Source organism: Delphinus delphis, chromosome 3 (genome assembly GCF_949987515.2).
Source record: "Delphinus delphis chromosome 3, mDelDel1.2, whole genome shotgun sequence".
NCBI lineage: Eukaryota > Metazoa > Chordata > Mammalia > Artiodactyla > Delphinidae > Delphinus > Delphinus delphis.
In genome coordinates, this window is record NC_082685.1 from 16,990,743 (window position 1) to 17,008,825 (window position 18,083).

Sequence of the window (18,083 nt, forward strand, 5' to 3'; positions counted from 1 at the left end):
TGGGATCACCAAAACCACAGGCCCCACGCAGCCCTCCGGACCCCTGTGTGTCTGGGGCACATCCCCCTCCCCCCGCCACCTTGCACCCTTGGGGTGAGACGGGATACAGCTCCAGGATGAGGATCAGGGTCTTTCGGGTCTCAAACTGGTCCAGCAGTGCAGTGACCAGCGGGTGGCTCAGCCCTGCTAGGATGTCCCGCTCCCGATAAGCCTGGACACGTGTCCTGCTCCGCAGGGGAATGAACTTGGCGGCGCAGGACATCTGGTTGCCCTTGTGCTGCACCCTCTTCACGAAGCCGAACACACCCCTGGGAGGAGGGTACAGCGCGTTGGGGGTGGGGTTCCTGGGGGACGGGGTTTGGAAGGGGGCAAAGCTCCTGAGAAGGGAGGTTCCGGGAGAGCAGGGGCTGGGGCAGTGGGTACTGGAGGGGGCGGAATTCCCGGCAGGTGTGGGGCAGCAGGTACTCTGCGGGCAGGGGCTCCGGAAAGAGGTAGGGTTCGCAGGAGGCAGGGGCTCCAGAAGGTGAGGGCTGGAGGAGGCAGGTACTCGGTGGAGGCGGGGTTCCGGGGGGCAGGGTGGGCTTCTGCTAGTGCTGAAGTGGGGATTGTAGGGGTGCAGTGGGGGGGAGGGCTGGGAGCTCCTGGATGGAAACTCTGGGGTAGGAACTCCGGGAGGCTGCGGATGAGGGTCTTAGGGGATGGGGGTCCAGCGGGTGAGGCTCCTGGGGCTGGGATGGGGGGCGGGCAATACCTTCCAATTTCCTCCTTGACCTCGTAGAAGGAGTGCAGTTTCCTCCTAGAGCTTTGCTCACTGTCGCCTGTAGCCAGGGAGGGGGAAGCTGTAGGTGTGAGCAAGGATGACCACCCCGTCTCTCTGTCCCCCAACTTTACAGTGCCCGAGCCTGTGGGAGCTCACAGGACCCCCATACCCACAGCCTCACACGCCTGCGTGGAGCCAAGACAGGCCTGGGAAGGGGTCCCCCACTCACCCCCATGGACCAGCAGCTCTGCCTTGCATAGCACCTGGCCGCCAGCGTTGTGGGCCAGGCATGTGTAGACACCAGCGTCATGCTGGGCCACATCCCTTAGTACCAGGGAGTACGTGGTCCCTTCCTGCTGCTGGCTGAGCCGGGGGCCATCCACCAGCTGGGCACCGTCCTGGAGACACAGGAGGGCAGGGAGGCCATCAGCCCACCATGGGTGACCCCAGCACCACGGCCCAGCACGACCTTCAGTGAGTGCTGTGTCCAGTCCAGTGGGGTTTCACACACTTCCCCTCCCGCCGGCAGGCCCCCAACCCTGGCCTGTCCCTACCTTATACCAGGTCACTGTGGGCTGCGGGTTGCCCTCAATGACAGCCTGGAATTGCGCCACGCTGCCCCTCTGGGCATGCACATCCTCAATGGTGACCTGCATGGATGGGGGCCCTGGGGGTAGGGGAGGGAGCCGTTGGGAAGGAGCCTGGCTCTGTCCCACCACAGCCTGTCCTGTGTTGAAATCTTTGATCCCCGACCTACTTTCACAGAGACCCAGGTGGGCTGGCAGTAACCCCGGGTGTGTCCTGGTGCCCTAGGTGGGCAGAGAGGCCCCGAGATATACCCCAGGGTGAAAGAGCCCACCTGCCTCCCAAGTGAAGGTGACCCCATCTTGACTCCCCCCAGGCCCCTGATGGTCCGGAAGTGCTTCCTTCAGTCTAACCCCTGTCTCTCCTGCTTCAACCTCGGCTCTCTGAGGGCAGGCCGCACAGAATATGCTAACTCTGAGTGGGGAAAAGGTCACTGCTGCCTGCATCTCCCCTCCCAGTGATGCCTTCTGAGGGGACACAGGGAGAGTGGGAGCAGGGGCCCTGGCCACAGTAAGGCTGGGCCATGCCAGGTGGCTTTGCAGGCCCCTCCATGCAAATGTCCCCCCTTGCCCAGGGCATGGTGGGCACACGTGTAAAGTGCCGGGCCCCCACCTACTTGTGGCATACATGTCGCTGGCCTGGTACACATACGTCCTGTGCTTGGTCTCTGTGAACACGTGGCTGTGGATGTCCCAGAGCTCCGTTGCACCTGCCCTGGGGCAGGCAGCGCCCTCCATCCTGGGGCCATGGAGTGGAGTTAGTTGTCTGCCCCACCCTTCCACTTTTGGGGTATGGGAGGCAGAGCTTCAAGATAAGATGGGGGGCTGCAGCAGACTCTTTGGGAGGGGATGTACAGAAAGGGGCCCCAGCCCTGGGTGAGAAGGGAGCTCCCCCAACTTCCCTTGCTCCAGGGGTGGCCTCTCCTCCCTGCCCTACCCTTGGGCTTAGAGTGGGGCTGGAATGGAGAGTGCAGGGGTGCTGGGATTCCACCCCTTCGTCTCCTGTCCCCGTGCCCGACCCTGCCCCCAGGATGTCCCCTCATGCCCCAGCCAGCTGGGGAAGTTACCGGATGGGCACCACGCGTTCCTGGACCTCAGAGTGTGCCCGAGAGTTCTGCTCCAGGCCCTCGTGGGAGAGACGTTGCGGCACCTTCTGGGGCTCGCCTGGTGGGAGGCAAGGGGCCCAGTGAGACGGAGCCTGGGATAGGGCTGGAGACAATCCCTCATGACTTGCCTCTGCATTGACCTCCAGGGCCCAGAGGAGGGGAGGACAGCCAGAGTAGGGGCTCCAAGAGCACAGGATCCGTGACCGCAAACCTAGAGCTCCAGCCATGCAAGTGCACTTCAGCCCCCTGGACTGGGGGGAGGGGCCCCATAGAACATTCCAGGGGTCTGGTCTGCCTGGGGCACTGCTCACTTACTGTTCCTTCCTATTCCCCTCGTCCTCCTGGTCTCCCTCCTTCTCCTCTCCCCCCTCCTCTTCTCTCTCCCTTTCCCTCCTCTCCCCCTTTCCCTCCTCTCCCCCCTCCCGTCCTCTCCCCCTTCCCCTCCTCTCCCCCTCCCCTCCTCTCCGCCCTCCCCTCTCTCCCCCTCCCCTTCTCTCCCCCTTTCCCTCCTCTCCCCCCTCCCCTCCTCTCCCCCTCCTCTCCTCTCCCCCCTCCCCTTCTCTCCCCCTTTCCCTCCTCTCCCCCCTCCCCTCCTCTCCCCCTCCCCTCCTCTCCGCCCTCCCCTCTCTCCCCCTCCCCTTCTCTCCCCCTTTCCCTCCTCTCCCCCCTCCCCTCCTCTCCCCCCTCCTCTCCTCTCCCCCCTCCCCTTCTCTCCCCCTTTCCCTCCTCTCCCCCCTCCCCTCCTCTCCCCCCTCCTCTCCTCTCCCCCCTCCCCTTCTCTACCTCTTTCCCTAATCTCTCCCCTCCTCCTCCTCTCACTCTCTGTTCCCTCTTCTTCCTCACCTTCCCAGGAGCACAGGGTACCCAAGCTGTCCCCTGAGGGCTGACCACAGGAGGCCTTTGGCTCCTGGGACAGACATGCTCAGGGTGGGAAGGACCTCCCAGAACCCATCCACCCCTCTAGTTTCACAGGCTGAGTGAGGGGTGGGCCTTGTCCAGGGTCCCCAACATGTGGAACCATCAGAATGTTGGGGGTCCCCAGGCTCTGCTAGTTCACCCCCATGGGATGGGCACCCAAATCAACCAAGGTTGGTGTCAGAACGGAGGGGAGGTTAGGGGTGGGGGGGTGGTCCTGGAAGCAGGTGGTACTTTGCCTTCAGCCTGCTGCCAGGCCTCACCGGATGCATCCCCAGCCTCCACTCCTGGGGGATTCTGGCCGGCCTCCTGGAGTTCAGGTGGCCCCCCAGGTCTGGGGCCGGGGCTGGTATGTTCCCCTGTGGTGGGTCCCGGAGCCTCAGGGCACATCAGTGTCCTCTGGATGGATGTGCTCTCCTGGTCCACTTGCCCCAGAGCACCTGGGGGTGCGATGGCAGCATCTGTAGGAGAGGCAGGTCCACGCATAGGAATAAGGGTTGGCCTGAGCCCGGGGAGTGGGATACTGCCCAGATGAGCCAACCCCAGCCAACCCTTCCCACCTTCCTGCTCCAGCCACACATTGGGTGCAGGAAGGGCCGAAGGTGGAGGCCCCTGAGAGAAGAAGGGATCCCGAGACTGTGCCAGGGGAGATGGCACTCCAGGCAGCAAGCTCAGGGCTGGTCCACCCGCAGGGTGTTACACACATGCCCTCACAAGGATGTCAGTTCCTATAGGGGCAGCTGGGCTGGACTCCCACCCATCGCTCTGGGTGGCCCCTCAGTCTCAGCTAGTCTCATCCCTTCATCCTGGGGCTGGCCTTGCTCTGTAGCCCACTCTGGATCCTAGGGTACTGGGTCACCCAGGCTCAAGTGGACCCAGCCCCACAGTCTAGGGAAGCTAGGGACAGCCAGATGCCAGATTAGGAGCCATGAACTCCTCAGAGGGTAGGCTGCATTCCTGCCCTCCCAGGGCAGCCCCTGTCCTCCACCCAGCAGCTTTCTCCCTTCTACCTGCAGCCTGGCCTGACCCAGACCATTACACTCTCACCTGGTGCCAGCCCCGGGGACCTTCAGACCCTCCCGTGTCTCGGCTTCCTGCCCTCAGCCTTCAGTGTAGCTCCCTCCTCCACCTGGCTGCCATCCCCGTGTGGCCATTCAGAGATGCCCACCACTCCATTTCTAGAAGGTCCCCCTTTATGGAGCTCTCCCCTGCCCCAGAGCCTCTCTCCTGTTGATCTTCTGTATCCTAGGGCCCACCAGGCTGAAGAGGCAACTGGGCAGGCTGCCATCCGTTTGCCCTCTATGGCGCTGGGGCAACCATCCTGTCCTTCCCCACTCCAAGGAGGTCATCAGGACCCCTGACACATCACACCCCCATGTCTGTCCTGACAAAGGATCCAGCTGCACAGGAGGCCCCCAGCAGGAGCAACCACTATGTGCTGCCCCAGCCACACTGTGTGCACCTGTCACCAGCCCCTTAGCCCACATGTGAGCAAGCCGGACAGGCCAACTATCACGTCTCCACCCAGGATCCCCAGGACTAGCCAGGACCCACAGGTCAATGCTGAGGGTCCACCCAGGGCTGTCAACGGAAAGGGCCTGGGCTGTCCACTGGTTGGTCTCCAGGGCCAGGCCAGGAGGGCCCCTCCCTCCCAAGTCATCGGAGTCACCAGGTGGAGAAGCAAAAAAGAGCAGAGCAAAGACAGTGCAAGGAACCAGTTTATTAGCATCATCAGGGCCGACTGACGGGGGCTGCTCCCACACAGAGACCCTGGTCCACCCTGCAGAAAAGGCCTAGGAGGGTCTGTAGAGCTGGGCCCCACACAGGCCTCCTGGAGGCCAAGAAACAACGTTCACGGGTAAGATGTGGCTTGGGGGAAGCCCCCTATCGAGAGGGAGGCTGGAACCCCCAGCCTGGGTGAGAGGCAGGGCTGTGCCAGGCCTGGCCACTGGGACGGGGGCCTAAGCCGGGGCAGACAGGGCCCATGTGGCAGCCACTGCCTCATGAACGGAGCAGGAAAGATGCCCAAGTGCCTTCCCTGTGTCTGGAGCCCCCGAACCCAGAGCTGCAGTCTGCGAGTCACTCCGGCCAGTGCTCTCAGAGCAGCTTCGGTACACTCTGAGATCACAGATGTGTGCAATGGCCTCAGCTGAAGACCGAGTCCTGTGAGGTAGGAAGCACCCAGGGAGGAAGGAGAGGGAGGTGTCCTGAGTTGTTGGAGAGCCAGGGCAGGGTCAGAGCACACGTGTCCGAGGGGTGCCAGCTCTGGGACTCTCTCCTGAGTTGAAAACCCAGGGCAGCTGTGAGGTGAGTTGATGCTGGTGCCAGGCAGGGTCCTCGGCCCCAAAGCCATTTGCCTCTTTCTGCTGCCCCATGCAACCACGGCAGCTTAGTCAGGGGTGTCCCAGCCCCAAGAGTTTCTCGTCTCAATCCTAGCCACCCAGCTCCTGATGGTGCTGGCCTCAGCCCTGGGAGGGGCTAGGGTCCACGTCCTCATCCGGGCAAATGTGCAGGGTGACAGTCTCCCCCACTGTCCCAAAGCTGACCGTCTGGGTGGAAACCTCCGTTTTGAAGCTGCTCTGGCCACTGTCCACAGAGCGCTGAACCTGAGTGCAGAAGGACGGCTTCCGGGACATGGTACCTCCAGCCCGGGCCTCCTGAAAGCAGAAGGAGATGCCCCTGGGGCCAAGGTCCTGCGGCCCTGATGGAAACGCCTCCCGGGAGCTGGGCGTGCGTGTGAAGAAGCCAGGGGAGGTTCGGGAACCTGGCGGGAGCCCCACGTTGAGCAGGACGGGCTGCCCCACGGTGGGCTCGCTGATCTCTCTCTGAAGCACTGAGATTTCGCAGGGCGGGTCATCGGAAGCACTGGGCATGGGGCCGCTGCAGCCAAAGGTCTCCCCTTCCTGGGGCACGTAATCCTCCAGGTCAGCCAGCGTGAGTGCACGGCCGTTGTGTGTGAGGATCTTGGGGTCCCGGCCCTGAAGACCATCGGCACTCAGGGGCTCTTCTATCTGGTAGGTACCTCTTTCCTCCGTCTCCTCCAGGGGTGCCTCCTCTTCAGCAGCCCAGGGAGGGGAAAGCTCAGGGGTCCCTGGCCCCGTTTCCACATGGAAGACTAGGGGCTCGCCAACACTGGCCATGGCTGGGGGCTCCTGGGTCAACAGCTTGTTGTTGGAGTTGTTTGTATTGGGGTCTCCTCCAGGCATCCTGCCTGGCAGTGTGGAGAGAAGCCCCTCCGAGCTGCCAGGCGTCTCTCTGGCCAGAGACGCGCCCGTCGAGCCAGTCTTCTTCACCCGAACTTCAATGGTCTCCTCGACCTCCACCCATTTGGGCTGGGGCCCAGCGTCCCCAGGCAGGGCTGACACGTGGGCCTCGGGCTCCGTCACGTACAGAGTGGGCACAGTGGGCCTCCAGCCTGGCTCTGCCTCGGGCCTGCAGGATTGGCTGGCTCCTGGCGAGGGCAGCAGCTCAGGGGCCAACAGGCCTGGCTTGGGCAGGCTGGCAGGGTGATAGGAGTGGGAGGGAGACTTGCTGGGGGACTGGCGTCGGCCACGGGGGCTCTTCACCACAGTGGTAATCGTCTCCTCTCTGTGGGGAGAGGGCCGAGAGGAGATAGGCACAGAGACCCTCACCCAGCGCCCTTGCCATCAGCACATTCGGGGGCCAGCGAGAGAGATCAGGTTAATGTACAAGCAAGCGAGTGGCGAAATTGCATAAACTAACTCCTACACATGGGCTTAAGCCGGACCTCCAGATCCCCATCCAGAGAACCAAGGAAACAAAGCACAGAGTCTCATCTGGCCAACCTCAGGCTCTAGTGTACAGATCTCAAAATGAGGGTTGAGGCATCAGGGGAGGCCCATGCTATATCACGCAGGTACCTCCAAACCCCAGCCTGGTTTGTAACGTCATGTGTCAATCTCCCCTCCTTGTTTACGGCTGTCTCATTTTGGAGACACCAGCCCTCCTTACAGCGCTAATGAAGGGGTGCAAGCCACACAGCCCTCCTTGTTGAGCCCATCAGTGCTTTGTGCTTTGTAACACGGCAGGAGGGTGGTGGGGGTTAGAGGGGCTCTCAGACGGCAGGTGCCTCAGTGATCCTCGGTTAGGGACAGGCTGGGCAGCTGATGCCGCAGGCGCAGGAGGAATGTCAGAGTCTTGACCCGTGGCCTGTGCTCATGGCCTCCAGGTCTGGGGATGGGAGGCCCGGCAAGGACACCTGGCTCTAGGCATGGCTTGGCCAGTCATGGGCTGTGTGACCTCAGACAAGTCCGCCTCCCTCTTGGGCTCCATTTCCCAAAACAGGAGGGGGATGGAAGGGGAAGAGGAGATAGAACTCAAGTCCATTTGCACGTGAGTGTGCATGGGGCGCTGGCCAGGGACCTTGCAGCAATTCTGGTGGATGGGTCTGACCCCCTTTTACAGGTGCAGACAAGGCTGAAAAGGGCTTGAAACTTGCCCAGAGCCAAGAGTCAGAAGTCCACCAGTCAGCCCAGGCCTTCCTATGCCAACCAGTACGCCTGACCTTGCCAGGTGCTGAGGGTGCAGTGAGTAATAGGCAGGGAGCAGGAATACATTTAGTAACACACAGCTCTCCTGGGCCCCAGGACCTGCATGTCCTCGCGGGCTCAGGCAGAGGGACCCGGCATGCACATGGCGACAACTCAGTGCTGTCACCAGCTGCCTGCAATGACTGGGACTTTGTCTGTCTCTTGTTCAGCTTTGCTTTTGTCTAACTCCCAGCTCCATACAGGAGCAGTTACTCCCAGGCATGGGCCCAGAGATGTGTGGCCACACCTTGGGGTACATAGGAAGTACAGATCCTGCCTCCTCCGGCCCTCACCCGGTAAAGGGGAAATGCCATGCCCCCTTAACTCACGGGGAAGCTGAGGCGCGGAGACGTGGCCTACTCAGGGCCACAGGCCTGCCTTCCTGCTTCACACAAGACTCAGTGGCACTAGGCTTGTCCCTGGCTCAGAGACTGCCCAAACCTGGGCAAGGCCCCATCTGCTGGCCTCACACTGCCTGATTTGCTGAGCCAAGACAGTGAGTCCAGAGGAACTGGACAGCTGGATCCCTCCTCCTAAATGCACCCCATGCTCCGCTCACTGCTGCCCCCACGAGGGCATGTAGGCATCCTGCTCTGAGGCCACCGGCACAGCACTTGAGGCTGCCAGGTGGCAGGGGTCTCTCTCCCGTTTCCTTCTGGTACCCCTTGGCTCCCTAGAGACCCTCATCGTGGCGCAGGCGCAATGTGTGGCGTGCCCTTGCTGGGATGCTGCGCCAGGCAGTTGCCTCTCTCCATCCCTCAAGATGAAGGGCTACACGCTTCCTTGCAGCGTGAGGGTTGCTACCCCACTAAGCCTGGAATAGACTGGACTTCAGGATGCCTCGGGAGTTACCTAGTCCAGCCTCCCATAAGCACGAGGACACCCTAATGCCTCCTCAGCGGGGCTGCCCGGCCCCATCTCTGCTCCTTCATTTTGTCTTCCGTAGAATGTGAATCACAATGCTCCCCTCATAGATGCAATGCAGAGGTGATCTGTGTAAAGCCCTGGCATGGTTGCATGCCTCCAGGGATGGGACTTACTTCTGCCCCAGGCAGACCCATCTATTGTGAGGTGGCAATCTGCTTTGGGGGAGAAGGGAGAAAGTCACGGAAGGGCTAACCCAGGAGCTTATCAAGACGGGATTCTCCAGCGATATCACCACCTGCAGGCACCTATAGGAGGTCTTATGCCTATGGGGAATTAAGAGGTTCCCCATCCTGGAGCCTCCCAGTCCCCTGGCTTTAGGAAATCACAGTCTTCCTTCCTCCCAGATTTTACAAGCTCTTCCACCCATCTGCGTCACACATCTCTTGCTGGAAGTCCTTCCAGATTATCCAGGTCAAAACCAATCCTGCCTTCTGTGGGTTCACCTAGCTCTGGACCTCTTGTATTATTTAATTATCAACAGCATGCGTGGCTTCTCCTCAGCCTTGAAGGCACTGAAGGATGGAGAATGGGACAGTGGGTGTGGCACTGAGGAAATGAGTTCTCGGCTGGCTTCCAATTGTGAGCCACCCTCAGCAAGCCTCCTCTCTTCCCTGAACCTCAGTGTCCCCACCTTCCTAGTGTGAGGGCTGAGTTTGGAGACCTCTGAGGGCCCTAGAGCTGTGCTGTTCACTATGGTTATGCTATTTTAATTAAATTCAAAGTGTTGAAAATCGAATAAATTAAAAAATCTAGTTCTTCAGTCACACTAGACAAGTCGCCACACGCGGCTAGTAGCTGCTGTAGGGGGCTGTGTAAATATAGATTATTTCCATCATCACACAAAGTTCCATTGGACAATGCCCTAGGGCATCCTAGGGTAGCATTCTGCCTCTAGTACACTGGGGGAAGCAGCTTTCAGTCCCTGCTCCCCGCTAACTGGCATGATTCTGGGTCCAAGCCCTGGGTGAGCCACTGTGACGTACACAGAGTAAGTCTACCCTGCTGAGGCAACGGGGCCATGAAAAGGGTACTTAGACCCTGGAAGAGACAGCTTTGAAGTGTGAAGGTAGCCAAGGGCCCAGGGGGAGGTGAATGCCCCGGGAGTATCTGCGAGGTGCTGGCAGTCTGCGTGGTGCACAAAGGCCATGTGGGCAAAGCAGTCAGACAAGCAAGGGGCCAAGCTCCACAGGCACGGTCCAGGGAGGTTAGTGGGCATGCAGGGAGCACTGCAGTCAGAAGGAAGGTTAGGAACACGCCTGCACTTACATGATGACGGTTTTCTTGGGGACTTTAGTCTCCTGCTCAGTGACTACAAAGAAAACAGTCGGAATAGCGAGGGTTACAGATCAGCGGGTGTTTGGGGGCTGAGCTATCTGAGTGGCATGGCAGGGTAGTAACCTGCTCAGCTTAGGAAACTGGATCCAAACCCTGCCTGACTGTGTGGCCCTGGTAGCAATGTCTCAGCTTAGAGACCCAGGTCCCTCATCTTTAGCCTGCCTTGAGTGGCTGGGGAATGAGGAGTTGTGATAACAGTGTGTCCCACGTGAGGGAAGAATCCCTCTTGAGGGGTTCTTGCAGGAGCTTCAAGGAGAGTAAGGGCTCTGTCTAGGCTGCCCACACAGAAATCCAAGCTTTTCCTTCAGCCCATGTGCCCAGGGAGCCCTGTGAACTTGTCAGGCCTGAAGTTCCATTTTTCATAGAAACCGAGGCCTAGAGAGGGAAAAGGAACGGCCTGTGGCTGATAGCCAAACTGGGACCGGGGTGGCTGGTGCCTGTTTCACAAAAAAATCTAAAGACCAAAGGGCGTCTCTCCAGGGCAGAATGACTCCGGAGTCCTAGAGGTAGCACACCTGAGTCCTGTCCCTCTGGGAGTGACCTGAGGATGCCTGAGCAGGGTCCTGAGCTCTGAGTGAGCAGGGAAGCCTAGGTCTTCCCATAGGAGCACCCCACAAATTCAACTGTCTCTTGACTTTCCTAGCTTTCCTCCTTGCTGGAGCCAGCAGGATACGGCCTGTGGTTCCCATTTTGCTGATAGGGGACCCACGTCCCAGGGACAGGGCGGGACCCATTGGGAACCTGGCAGCAACTACTCCCCACCATCTCGAGGCCTCTTCCTCTGTAGCTTTTGGACAGGGTGAGGCTTGGCACAGAGATGCCTCTCCCAGCCTTGCCCAGTTGGATAGCAGGCAGCCCACCAGCTACCAGCACCCATACATCTCAACAGTCCCTCTCGCCATCCTGTGGGGAAAATTGAGGGGGAGGCTCAAAAAAGTCAAGTGGCATGGCCTGGGGCGCACAGCCTCCTAGTCCCTGGTCGATGGGATTTTCTGCTCTGTTGCAGTGCCACATAGAAAAAGAACTTCCCTTAGATGACTGTGGGTATCTTAACCTCGTCTCCGGTTAGATGAACGTGAAGGAAATGTACCAGCTGTGTCTGTATGGCACTTGGGAGCCACATTTACTGTGCGTGTTTGTGTGTGTCCATGCTAATGTGTGTGTCTGCATGCACACGTGTGTGTGTCCGTATGTGCTTGTGCAAGCTGCCTCCTGGAGAGAGGCGAGTCCACTGGAAGAGAGAATGGGATCCAGCCAAAATATCCTGTGTGTTTAGACTTAGTCGGGCCCAGAGAGCACCAACTTGTTGTGGTCTGTAGGCCAAGCAGTGAGAGATCCAGGGCTCCTTGCCTCACCCTCCCTGACAGGGGCCTCATTCTGTTGCTTTTGGGGGGGGTGGCTAGGGCACCTGTGGGCTGCTACATTCCTGGCACCTTTGTTCCTGACCTAACCTGCCACCAGGTGGCCTCTGGGCTCCAGTGAGTACTGGCTGTGGAAGGGGTGCAGCTGTGCAAAGTGCGGCTCCTGGCCCTGCGCAGTTTCACAAGCGAAAGGGCAGCGCCCCACCCCACAGGGCCAGCCAGGGCCCGTTCTGGCTGCAGAACCACCGGGTTAATGATGAAGCGGCAGGATAGGGTTAGGAAGCAGGAGGCAGCGGGCTCCAATTCCAGGGTCTGTGAAGACTGGCCTCTCCTCATGAGGCACGAAAGCCATTTCCGGCACAGGTGGGCCGCCCGTCCTCCACACCCTGTGTCCACGGGACCTTGACAGAGACCCATCATGACAATGAAGTAAATGGCTCTGTAGGACGTGCTTGTCACCAGTCGAGAGGGTGTGCTGAGGTGCATGCTGAGCCCTGCTCTGTCCGACGTAAGATGCCACAGGGCAGGATAGAGGTGCCGGCAGATGCCATGGGGCCCTCCGATGGGAACCGGCTGGACCGGTGCCCTTTGGGGCTTGAGGAACAGGATCCCTGCCCACGAGGGAAGGAAGAGTCCCTAGAGGGCGTCAAAGGCCCCAAGGCTGAGCTCCTGGCGCCAGGTGGCCGACTCTGTGAGGGTCCAGACAGACAGCAGCCCCTGCACGTTGGGCCCTGGGAGGGATTGATCCGGTGGCTCAAGGCGTCAGAGAAGCCAACTTTCAGGACTTGGGAGGACACGTACCTCCCAGCCCATCCTACTGTGAGAGCTGCAGCTCCACCAGCTTTTTGGGTGCAGCTTCTGCTTGCATGCCCCCGAGGATGGGAGGCTCAACATCTGTCCTGGCAGCCCCTTCCGGGTGAGGCGGTTCAGACTGGGAGAAACTCTCCCTGGGGCTGCTGCCTGCCCTGGGCCATCCCCGGGCTGGGCCCAGCTGGGACCCTGGAGCCAAGCGTGAGTGGAGGAGTGAGGCATCTTGCCACCCTTCACCTCCTGCCCGGGAGCACACGGCTCCCTAATGAGGCCCATTCTGCAGCCCAGACCCCTCGCAGCCTGGCCCAGGCCAGGCCAGGGAGGCCAAGCCACGGCATTCTCTCTTTTCCTCAGCCAGCCCCACCCAGTGTGGACGGATCAGGCCCCTGACACCTGTTCCCTCTCCCAGGAGCCAAGTTGAGATCCAGCAGCCTGCTTCTGTGGAGCCGTCCCTCTTACCATCCCTGCCACCCGTCCTATAATACCCCTCCGACCACTGCCTGGCCGGCTGCTCAGGACCCAGGTCTGGGCTTTGTATGCACTTGTTATTCCCCCAGGGATGGTGAGCAGGGCTTAGGGCCCCACCCCCAGCCCCTCAGACTGCCCCTCCAGCCTTCCCCGGGCTCTGGGTTCACAGCCCACCCTCCTCCGGCCCACATACATGCTGCTCCAGTCAGGAACTGGCAACAAGTGCTTGCCCTCAACCTCTGAATCCCCTCCTCCGTCCTTGCTTCCCCTCATCCAGGAAGTGTGCTCTGATTAGAGGCGCTGATGGTTTCACCCCACCTGGCGCTGCCCAGGCATGTGGCGGGTCCAGCCCAGGCCGAGACTGGCAGAGGAAGCACTCACCTTCCACGGCAGCGAGCTGCTCCATGTGGTGCTGTTCTCGGGCCTGCAGCGCCGGGCTCTGCATGAATAGCTCCGCGCCGCCCCGTTTGGAGCCCAGCCGGTTCACCAACTGCAGGGCAGACAGCAGAGGCTCACTTAGAGCCCGTGGCTCTCCAGGGGGCTTGGGCAGTCTCTTGGAGGCCGTACAGGCCAGCTGTAGCATGGGGGGCCCACCACGGCTGTTCCTAGAGCTGCAGAGCCTGACCACAGGGAAAAGGGTACCGGGCGAGCCACTGTGTCCCCAGCACTGACCAGGAGCTTCCTGTGATGGTGGGGACACTATCTGCTCTGTCCAGTGTAGTGGCCACGTGGGCTCTGAGTACTTGAAATAGAAGTGAATCTTCACCTAGAGTTAACTTTAACTGATTTAAATTTAAATCACTGTGTGTGGACAACAGTGACCGAAATGGACAGCACAGGTCCAGAGCTGACATGGGTCCATTTTTTCCCTGAGAGTTGCCATGCGGAGCAGGCCCCACACTTCCCCCATGAAGGCTGCCGGCAGCAGCAGTAGCTAGCAGCCAGGAAGAACCACAGCCAGCACACACCTTCCCCAGACCATTGCCAGTTCCCCCCGGGCCACGAGGACTGAGGGGGCTCCACCCAGGGCCCGCTTCCTCCGTCCCTGTCTTCTCAACATGGACAGTGGGTGACAGTGGCCTGCTGTCCCCTCATCATGGACAGTGGGTGACAGTGGCCTGCTGTCCCCTCATCATGGACAACGGGTGACAGTGGCCTGCTGTCCCCTCATCATGGGCAGGGGGTGACAGTGGCCTGCTGTCCCCTCCTCATGGATGGTGGGTGACAGTGGTCTGCTGTCCCCTCTCTCATTGTAGTCAGGAATGGTGGTAACCAGGCAGGATCCCCAAGACAGGTGCCCTCAGCCCCCTCCCCCTGGGCCCACCCTCCTCACCTCACACTCATAGAGGCCCAGGTCCTCCTTGCCAGCTGCCCGGATCTTCAACACCAGCAGGCCGCTGTGGGGCTCACTCAGGGTCTGGTATTTGCCCCCAGGGGTCAGCAGGGCCCTATCCTTGTACCACCTAAAGCCAACCCCGGGGGTGGTCAGGTGGGGTCTCCCCAGGTCCCCCATGCTCAGGACCCTCCCCTCACCCACCCTGCAGATCCAGATGTCCTTACAGAGGACATCCCTTACATCCCTCTTGGATGCCACCCACCCAACATCCTCTGTCCTCCTCGCTGCAGCTAGAGCTGTGTTCAGAATGTGCTGCAGCCCCATCACGCCCACTTCTCATCGGAAAGGCTGAGGTTCTGTGTCCAGCCTACCCCAACCCAGCGAACGGGCTGCCCACCCTCATTTTTCAGGCAGGCAGGATGGCCCCAGGGCAGGCCCACCTGCCCACCTCCACCCTGGCCCCAAGCTGCCTGGCCCACCTGATCTGAGGGTGTGGGACACCTTCGATGGTGCAGGTGATCTGGGCATCTTCTCCTTCCACAAAGGGCACTGCCCGGACCTTGTTCACAAACTGAGGCGGGACTGCAGGGTCCAGGGAATGTGGGGAGAGGGGAGAGAGACAGAGATTGAGAGATGGAGAAAGAGACAGAGACACAGAGAGAAAGAGATAGACAGATAGAGAGAGACACAGAAACAAAGAGATGCAGACAGAGGAACAGAGATACAGGGAGACAAAAAGACAGAGAGAGACAGAGACAGATAGAAGGAGAGAGACACAGAAATTGATACAGAAATACAGAGAAACAAAAAAGAGATGGAGGCAGAGAGATGGACAGATAGAGACACAGAGATACAGAGAGAGACAGAGACAGAGAGAGACACCATGACGGAGCAGGACCCCACGCCCACCAGCGAGTCCCCCAACCTCAGTAAGATGTTCACACCCACCCCCTGCCAGCTCCATCCACAGGCCCGTGCCCCCCCCATGAGGGCTGATACCCTTCCAATGCCCAGAGGGTGGGGCCTGGGCACTCACACTCTGGCCTTCCCCCCAGGGCTCACCTTGCACCAAGATCTTGCCCAGGGAGCTGGCATTGCCAGCAGCACTGGCTGCAAAGCACATGTACTGGCCAGAGTCGACACCAGTCAGGTTGTCCAGGATGAGGGCACACGAGCCATCAGGGTCTTCAATGAGGATGTGATGAGGGTCCACGTCCACTGGCTTCCCATCTGGAAAGGAGAGGAGGGCCGTCACAGAGGGAACCCCATCAGGGACAAGAGACTGGGCCTGCCTGGGGGTCACAGTCGCAGGGTTTGATGGAGGAGGCTGTCCCTGCAACACAAGAGCCAGTGTGGGTTCCCTGCCAGGGGTCTAGCCAGCCAAGCTGACCTGGAACCCTGGATGGAGACGTGGCGCACCGTCCCCCATCTACTTCCCCAGACCTCATTGGGCACAGTGTAGCCTCTTAAAGGCAAGCTCTTAGCTGGAGGCAGGGGCCGGGCTGGAGGACCCAAACCCAAGGAGAGGACATCTCCTTCTGATAACCAGACCCTCAATCACCTCACCAATGATTCTGCAACTATCCAGGGGCCTCCAAGGTACTGACCCCACCTAGTAGACATACTCGGACACCACCCATTTCTTTCTTTCTTTTTTTTTTTTGTGGTACGCGGGCCTCTCACTGTTGTGGCCTCTCCCGCTGTGGAGCACAGGCTCTGGACGTGCAGGCTCAGCGGCCATGGCTCAGGGGCCCAGCTGCTCCGCGGCATGTGGGACCTTCCCGGACCAGGGCACGAACCCGTGTCCCCTGCATCGGCAGGCGGACTCTCAACCACTGCGCCACCAGGGAAGCCCCCACCCATTTCTTTAATCACCCTCATCCAAATGCTCATCTAACATGTCCAGCTGTAACACGTTTCTTATCTGGGAGAGGGATGGTGGGATGTGCATCTTTCACTACAAAGAATTCTTTCCTCCATAAATATGTAAAATTTCATAGATGAACACTTTCCAATAACTCTGTACTTTCTGAACAAGGTTGTTTAAGTTATAACAGTTCATAAGCAGCACCTTGACTTCTGATTCACAGGGAACCTTAAGAAACAATTTAAAAATATATCCCCCCAAAAGCCTCCAGCTACCACCTCATTTCTCTGTGCCCCTGTATGATAATTCCAGGAAAGAGTTGTTCTCACTCTCTGTCTCCAGGTGCTTCCCTTTCCATCCTTTCCCAAACCCACACCTCTTGGCTTTCACCTCGCACACAAAACAGCCCTTGACAAGGCTACTGGTGACACTGTCAATCTGTGGTCAAATCTCAGTCTTCATCTTGCTGTCAGAAGACAATTCTCCATGGACTTCTGGCATTCCTGCACAGTCAGATCCTCTGGGCAAAGACACCTACCGCCAGCACTGACACCCCAGGAGCCATCCAGGGCAGCAGGAACAAGCCCTCACCTTCCTTCCCTATGAGACATTTGCTTGTCTTCCAGGGCCATAAGTCACTTCTTGCTCTGGAGGGAAGGATGGGAAGATGTGCCAGTAGCCCCAGAAAAGCTCAGCATCTCCTAAAACTTGGGGGTTCTCTCTTGTGGTACAACCCACTGCATGAAGCTGACATCTGGTCCCTGGATGTGCAGATCAAGGCATGGGCAGCCCACGCTGCTCTTGCTGTGAGAAACAGCCTTTGTCTCTGACCTGGGGTCTTGTGTCTTTTGTTTGTATCTGGCTGGTAGGCTGGCTTGCTGGCTTGCAAGCCAAGAAACGTCTCACAGTTTCTGATCTGCAATTTTGGCAGCAAGGAAGGGATACCTGTCAGAGACACAGCATCCCAAAAGAGAAAGAAAGTGGTCCGTGGGCCAGTTAACAGAACATGAGGGAGGTCCACAGGAATCAGTGGTGAACATACTGACCACACTTCATGGTCAGCTGGGCAGGAAACAGCTATTTGCTGTGAATGGAGAGAAACTGAGCAGGTGGCTGCAATCTGAGCACTGAGAAGTGGGCTCAGAGACAGACACTTGAATAGTGCCTTGGTGGATGTACTCTTTCCTTGCAGCGGGGACACTGCTGGTTCAGCCTCAGGTCAGCCCCACTTCCCAACAAATATTAGAACCCATGCTGAGTCCCAGGAAGGTTCCATTCCCTTCTTACCCCAGTCACAGAAACACACACCTACATCGGGTGCAAAGAGAGAGCCATCACCAATCCTGACGGGCAGAATGCAGGTAGGAGCAGGGCTAGAACTCAGGGGTGAGAGGCGTGGGCACCAAACACGTGCAGCATTCTTTTAGAGTTAACAATAAAGGACCTCAGTGCTTGCTGTGAACCCTGGCTCGGGACAACTCCCTGATATAGACAAACCTCTACAGGGAACCATCAATAGCTGGCACATGGGCTCGTGGCACCTGGATGGTGTCTAGAATGCTGGTGACACACTGGAGAAGGTGATCCAAAGAGATGTAAGTGCTTCCTGACAGGTGGCCCTGCCTCCTTGGAAAACTCACTCAGCCCTTATGGGAAGACCCAGAAAGAGGATGGGAGGTGTTACCATGGCTCTGGGCCAGTGGAAACCCCTGCTAAGTGGACCCCATCCAAAAGGTCACCACCATGCAAGTTAAACCCCAGCCAGGCAAGGGGCACAGAGCCCCTGAGAACAATGTGATGTGGTTTCTAAGTCAAGCGGTCCCTGAAGCTAAAACAGATGGGATCAGTAGTGACAATCTTGCTGCCCGTTTAGGGCTTTGAATGAGCCCAAAACACTGGATATTACTGAGCTATGGAAGTGTGTCTTGTTCCATCCCTGGCCCCTTCCTCGTCCTCCACCTTCACCCCTGTTTAAGAGAAAAATAATCAGAAGATGGGGCTTCCCTGGTGGCGCAGTGGTTGAGAGTCCGCCTGCCGATGCAGGGGACACGGGTTCGTGCCCCG

General features: G+C 59.1%; 1 protein-coding gene across 1 annotated transcript in view; it reads right to left on the reverse strand.

Moving 5' to 3' along the window:
- Positions 1-5,078: 5,078 nt before the first annotated feature.
- OBSCN (obscurin, cytoskeletal calmodulin and titin-interacting RhoGEF) overlaps positions 5,079-18,083 on the reverse strand; it is a 175,887-nt gene continuing 162,882 nt past the window's right edge. The window contains exons 90-95 of the mRNA XM_069540562.1: positions 15,215-15,382; positions 14,632-14,734; positions 14,150-14,279; positions 13,198-13,306; positions 10,109-10,151; positions 5,079-6,953 (exon numbers count right to left, since the gene is read on the reverse strand). Coding sequence (XP_069396663.1) covers positions 5,828-6,953; positions 10,109-10,151; positions 13,198-13,306; positions 14,150-14,279; positions 14,632-14,734; positions 15,215-15,382 — 1,679 coding nt within the window. The 3' untranslated portion in view covers positions 5,079-5,827. The remainder of the gene's footprint in view (positions 6,954-10,108; positions 10,152-13,197; positions 13,307-14,149; positions 14,280-14,631; positions 14,735-15,214; positions 15,383-18,083) is intronic.